The 6,619-nt window shown below is 49.1% G+C and overlaps 1 protein-coding gene and 1 pseudogene across 1 annotated transcript in view; one reads left to right on the forward strand and one right to left on the reverse strand.

Annotated features, from left to right (window-relative positions):
• Window positions 1-2,954, forward strand: part of LOC101568027 (cationic amino acid transporter 3) — a 6,691-nt gene extending 3,737 nt beyond the window's left edge. Inside the window, 1 exon segment of the mRNA XM_004648890.1 lies at window positions 2,902-2,954. Coding sequence (XP_004648947.1) covers window positions 2,902-2,954 — 53 coding nt within the window.
• A 2,149-nt stretch (window positions 2,955-5,103) lies between these two features.
• On the reverse strand, window positions 5,104-5,212 carry LOC111814649 (annotated as a pseudogene).
• Between the last annotated feature and the right edge of the window lie 1,407 nt (window positions 5,213-6,619).

Raw genomic sequence — 6,619 nt, forward strand, 5'->3', positions numbered from 1 at the left:
AGGCCCTTGCACTTGCCAAAGAAGCACTAAGCAATGTAGTTTTGTTTGTTTAAATTTACATATTTTCTTTCTTTCTTTTTTTTTTTTTTTTTTTGCAGAACCGGGCATTGAACTCAGGCCTTTGTGCTTGCCAGGCAAGTGCTTATTTGCATTGTAGTTTTATTGGCGGGCATTTTTCACTGCAGACTTGAAGAGCTATCACTCTGCCTCCCCATGCCTCTGCCCCAGACTCCTCCCAGTTTCTTTTTGGCCTCTGAGTTTCCTTTACAGCATTTTTGTAGTAAAACTTTCTAGCTGACTAAAGTTGTCTGTGGGGCACATCATCCACCATGGATGGAATGGAGGAGATCTAGGCGGCCAACATACCCACTGTCAGGTACTTGGTGAACAAGCTTAGAGTCAACTCTCGGCAGCTTTGCAGTATGCACCGTTGTTCATGTTTTAGGGCATGGAGGAGCCAGAGGATGCGTAAGCCCAAGGGAACCAGGCGGAGTGAAACAGCACTGCATGACCTCAGTTAATGAGGAATCAGAGAAAGCCAAAATCAAACTGGGCTTGGTGGGACAAGCCTGTACTTGTAGCACCTGGGAGGCTGAGGCAGGAGGATGCCTGTGAGTTTGACAGCCTGGGTTACATGGTGAGACCATGTCTTAAAAAATCAAACTAACCGAACAAACAAAAAAACATAAGGCACAAGACAACCAAAATTGCACTCAAGCAGTGTGGACTGGGCCTGCGTAGCTCAGGGCTAGGGCATTTGCTGTGTGAGGCTCTGGGCTCAGCCCCCACCTCCAAGAGGAAACGAGAGCAGAGTGGAACGGTGAACGGTGGCGACTGGATTATGGAGCCTGCAGTCAAAAGAATCAGAATTCCAGCCAGCCGGGACGCAGAGGTCTCTGTGCTCATACAGCCTGCTCATGAAATGCCTTTCGGGCTTTTAAAAAATATTGTAGGGGGCTGGGGAGATGGCTCAGTAGAATAAGCGCTGGCTTGGCAAGCGCAAGGTCTGAGTTCAGTCCCCGGTTCCGCCAAAAAACCAAAAACAACAAAATATATATTTTAGGGCCAGGGAGATAGCTCGGTGGTCTAAGTGCCTGCCTGGCAAGTGCAAGGACCTGGGTTAGATCCCTGGCACCGAATGCCATGGGGACCTCTGCCAAACGCCACTGGAGCCGAGCGTGGTAGCGAGCCCTAACATTCCAGCACTGGGGAGCCTGAGACAAAAGGATTACTGCGAGTCTGAGCTACATAGCAAGACCCTGTAACCGAGAAAAAAAAAAAAAAAAATCTACTCGCACATGGTTACAGAACATACATTTTAGGGCGGGGGAGATGGCTCAGTGGAATAAGTGCTTCCCTGACAAACACAAGGGCCTGAGTTCAATCCCCGGTTCCGCAAAAAAAAAAAAAAAAAGAACATAACATTTTATGTTCCCCTTGATGGTGTAGGTGTGTGTGCAACCACGGCTCTCCTTCCCTCACTCTATCTTTAGATCCCCTTTCCCATTTTCATTACTACTTTGTTTTTTTGGTACTGGGGATTGGGATTGCATTCAGGACCTTGCGCTTGCCAGGCAAGGGCTTATTGTACTGAGCCATCTCCCCCGCCCCTCCTTTTTTTTTTGGTCTTTTTGAAATAGGGTTTCTCGCTGTGCAGTTCAGGCTGGCCTTGACTCACTTTGTAGCCCGTACTGCCCTGGGCTCAAGCACCGTCTCAGCCGCCAGAGTGCCGGGGCCACAGGCGTGCGCCACCGCGTCCTGCTCTTCACTGCTGTGCTTCGTTCATGTACGGCACACGTCTGCGTTCACTGTGGGTATCTGGTTCGTACACGAGGCATCCGAAGTCATGTTTTGGTTGTTAGTGCGTCGAATATTGTTTTTCATCTTCTGATTTTGATTTTTTTTTTTTTTCTCTCTTTTTTGTGGAACTGGGGTTTGAACTCAGGCCCTTGCGCTTGCCAGGGAAGCGCTTATTCCACTGAGCCATCTCCCCGGCCCCCTGATTTTGATTTTTTATATTTTGTTTTTTTGAGACAAGATCTTGCTTTTTTTTTTTGCGGATCCGGGGATTGAAAGATCTTGCTTTGTGATAGGTTTTTTCAGGCGCCTGGTGCAGCAGAGAAACAGGCAGAAGGGAAAGGGGAAAGGGGCTTTCTCATCTTTGAGAATACAGAGGGGTTTTTGGGCTGGCTCAGGCTACCTTAAAGGCCATCCAGTAAGGCCTGTGGAGGTGGGGAATTCCCAGTATCCTGCTTGCATAATCAGGCGCTGAAACTACCAGCAGGCCCCGGAGAGCATGGAGAATGTGGGGAAGATAAGGAATTCTCCCTGCTTGGAACAAAGGGAGGCTGAGGCTCTTGGCCTGCTGCCCGGTGGGGCTTGAGGGGGATGTTTACATATACCTGAGGGAGCTGACTGGGGGGTCTTCCCTGAGGCCAGCAGGCGGGAAGGATCAAAGAAAATTGTACCCTGGGCTGAGTTGGGCTGAGTTGGAGAAGGGGCGTTGGTCTTGGGGAAGATGAGCGTTTGTTTTAAGGGCTTCAGCCTGATGGCCACCATGATGATTCAGCACTTCATACTAGGGCCAGAGCCTATCCTATGTAGTTCAGACTAGCCTTCAGTGCACTGGCTGGCCTTGAACTCTCAGCGATTCTCTCTCTCTTTCTCTCTCTCTCAACATGAATTTATTTTTTATTTTTATTTTTGGCAGAACTGGGGATTGAACTCATAGCCTTGTGCTTGGCAGGGAAGCACTTATTCCACTGAGCCGCCTCCCCGGCCCCTGCAGGCTTCAGCTTCCTGAGCGCTGGGATTACAGATGGGCACTGCTACGCACCTGGCTATCCTTTGAGTTTTAGTCAATGACGTTCTTTTTGGGTTAAATGTGGTCGTTTTCCACAGAATACCATTCAGTGGTCCGCTATGCCAGTCGGTGTCCTCTGACTGGGAGCTGAGACTGCTGACATGGAGCACTGTCCCTGAGAGGTACTCACTCACGCTTGTCATCACCTTGTTTTGCCGTGGCTGACTCCCGCTTTGCCGTCTGCCGACCTGGGGTCATTGTTAGCTTCCCTGTCTCTTGCTGGCGTGCCCTGGGGAAGCTCTTGCTGTGCTGGGTTGTAGTCATGAATTTATTTAGGTGGTGTTTAGCCTGAAAGTATTTTATTTTTCCATCAGTTTTGAAGTATAGTTTGCTGGCTGTGTCAGCCTGGGTCTTGAAACACTTTACTCCAAGCTCTCCTAAGGTTTGAGAAGTCTGCTGTACTTCTAGTGGGTTTTCCTTTAGAAGTGATTTCTTTTTTTTGTCTGATCCCTTTTAAGATTCTGGTATGCTGGACTTCTAAGATTTTGATGGTGATGTTTTCTGATGGTGGCTCTGTGGAGTTTTTTTTTTTTTGAGTTTGGTGCAGGTCTCGCTATGTTGCCCACACAGGTAGTGATGCCCGTGTCTCAGGCCCTGTTTCAGCGGCCAGCTTGGTGCTGGGCTAGCATGGCATGTGGTAGCAGGGATCAAACCTGGGTCCTTGCGTCTGCCTAAACAGACATTTTCTTTCTTTCTTTTTTTTGGTGGAACTGGGAATTGAACTCAGACCCCTGCATTTTTTTTTTCTCCCCTAGGCCCCTGCATTTGCCAGGCAAGTGCTTATTCCACTGAGCCATCTCCCTGGCCCTGTAAATAGGCATTTTAATCCCCAGAGCTATCTGGCCAGCCAAGTAGATTTTCTTTTTTTAAAAATTTTATTTATTTATTTATTTGTGTGTGTGGCCACCTCAGCCCACCAGGGGGTGGGGCGGGCTGGCATGTGGTGCTGGGGGATTGAACCGTGGTCCCTGTGCTTTGCTAAGCTTGTTCTAAGTAGGTGCTTTAGACCACTGAGCCATCTCACCAGCCCCTGGGTCTTCTTTTTATTAGTGATTTTTTTTTCTTTTTGAGACAGGGACTTGCTGTGTAGTTCAGGTGTCCTTGAATTCACTCCGGTAGCCTAGGGTGACCTTGAACTTGCAGCAATCCTCCTGCCTCAGCCTTCCAGGTGCTGGGATTACAGATGTATACCATCACATCCAGCTATGAGAGTCTTGTTTAGATAGCTATGATTTTGTTTAGTTGGTCATATATATATATATACTGTGAGCTTGCCAAATGCCGTATTGAACTGTCATCTTTCCTGTTGATCTGCTGTCCACAAAAGAAGGGAGCACGTGGATGGTTAGCAGGGGTCTGAGGCCATGTCCAGGGAGAAACCGCACTTTGAAACCCACCCCTCGCACCTTCCCCAGAGAGCCCAAAGCCTGGGCCATACGCCCAGGGCTGCCTGGCCCAGGGAGCTGCGCGCCCTTCGCTGAGATGCAGCCTAAGCCTGAGGTAAAGGCCGTCCGTGCTACACTTCAGTTCTGTGTCCTAGGCTGCCACCCTCATGGTGCCCACCTCACCCTTGGGCTGAGGGCCGTTTGGTGCCCAGTCCTTGTCACGGGCTGGGGTCTTCCTGGTGTCTTGCAGGCTGCCGAGGAGTGAGCTCCCGCTCTCACAGCGTACTTCCTGGACTCTGCCTTTCTTTGGTCACCAGCACATGGCTTTGATCTCCTGCCATCCCCTGGGCGCCCCACCCGTATCTCCGATTCCTCCCCTGGGTGCTAGGCTTTCTCAGGACAATTTTACCCCCCCCCCCCGCGCTTTCTTTTTTTTTTGAGCAGAGAGAACAGTTATTCATGAACTTGTTGGGGGTGGCACAGTGGAAGCCTTCAGGAGTGCAGGGCTCACCGCTTGTTCAGGGGACCGTGGTTCGGGATGTATTTCACCCCGCAGCCATCAGGGATGAGGCGCTTTTCGGCCACCATGTCTTCAAATTCATCCGCATTGAACTTGGTGATGCCCCGTGTTTTGGAGATGTGGATCTTCCGGCGGCCAGGGAACTTAAACTTGGCCCTGCGCAGGGCCTCGATCACATGCCCCTTGTTCTGCAGCTTGGTGTGCATGGACATGATGACCTGCCCAATGTGGACCCTTGCCCCCATGCCCTGGGGCTTCCCAAAGGTACCCCGCATGCCAGCCTGGAGCCTGGTTTGGGGTTGGCAAGGTCAGACACACAGAACGCCCACCAGGAGGAGTGTCTCCAAGGTCCCCTAGGGCAGCCTACACAAGCACCAGGCTGCATACACTACCGAGGAGGTTACTGTGTGCAGCCACTGCACACCCCTTCTTTATTAGTCCCAGGGATTGAACCCAAGGCCTTCACATTGAAAATGACGTCTCACCATGCAGTTCATGCTGGCCTTCAACTCAGGGTGATCCTCCCACCTCAGCCTCCTCAGTGCTGGGATTACAAGTGTGTGCCACCGTGCCTGGATTCTCCAGACAAGTCTGTCTGTTTTATTTGTAGACAGGGTCTCACCAAGTTGCTGAGGCTAGGCTTGAACTTGGACTCTTCCTGCCACTGCCTGCCTCCCAGGTGGCAAGATACCAGGCGTGCGTCACCGTGCCCGGCTGTACCCTCACTCTAGCACATCCTTCAGGTGCCTGGGACTCCACATCTGCTGCCAGCCCTCCCCTGCTGTCCCTGCAGTGGACATTTACTGCCCAGTTTCTTCCTAAAGAGGCCATGTTAAATATCCGAGAGTCCAGCTCCAATGTGATTTCAAAAATTTATTAACACTTTTCATTGACAAATAATTGTATTACATTTATTTTTTATATTACACTTATGGGATACAACATCTATTTTAATACATGTATACAGTGTGGAATGACTGGATCAAACCAACATCCTTCCCTTACCCGATTTTTTTTCTGTGGTCAGACACACGAGCTATACTTTCTCGTTCCTTATATTTTTGCCATTCTGATGCCTGTCCAGTGACATCGCATGATATCTTACTTGGCATTTCTTTGACAAGGAATGGTGCTGAACACACTTCGCTTCTTATTGGCTACCTGGCAATTTCTCTAGCAAAGTGCTTACTCTCCTGCCATCTGGTTTACCTGCTGCGTCATAGCTTGAGGGATTCCTTATACTTTCTGCATGGGTGCTTCCCTAGGTGCGTTCTTCGTCTCTTCTGGCCTACTTCTGGCCTTCTACTTATGCTACGAGTATCATTTCCTCAACGTGTTTTGTACTTTTGATGAAGTCTAATGTAACCTTGTGTGTTCAGTTTCTTTTATGTAGTAAGACATGACTGACAAACTGAAGGTAGTGACAGGAATCTCTGCTTTCTCTGGGAAGTCTGCTGTTCTTTTAAACCCACTGCACTCCCAGGTGATCTGGTCCTAGTTCCCTAAGAGTAACACAAATGGTGGTCACAAGAACAACAATAGTTAATAGTTACTGAGCTGACACAGTATTCCAGATACAGTGTCAAGGAGTTCACGTGTACCTTACATTTAATTTTCACAACGGCAATCTTAGGTAGATTTGGTTATCCCTATGTACAGACGCTGCACGTAACGAACGTTTTACAGACACACATGGTTTCAAGTTACAGATGTTTCAACTTACAACTTTTCAACTTTAACGATGGTGCAAAAGCGGACCCACACAACCACTGATTTCTGATCTTTACGATGGTGCAAAAGCGAACCCACACAACCACTGATTTCTGATCTTTACGATGGTGCAAAAGCGAA

This window comes from Octodon degus, unplaced genomic scaffold, assembly GCF_000260255.1.
Source record: "Octodon degus isolate 3935 unplaced genomic scaffold, OctDeg1.0 scaffold00393, whole genome shotgun sequence".
NCBI lineage: Eukaryota > Metazoa > Chordata > Mammalia > Rodentia > Octodontidae > Octodon > Octodon degus.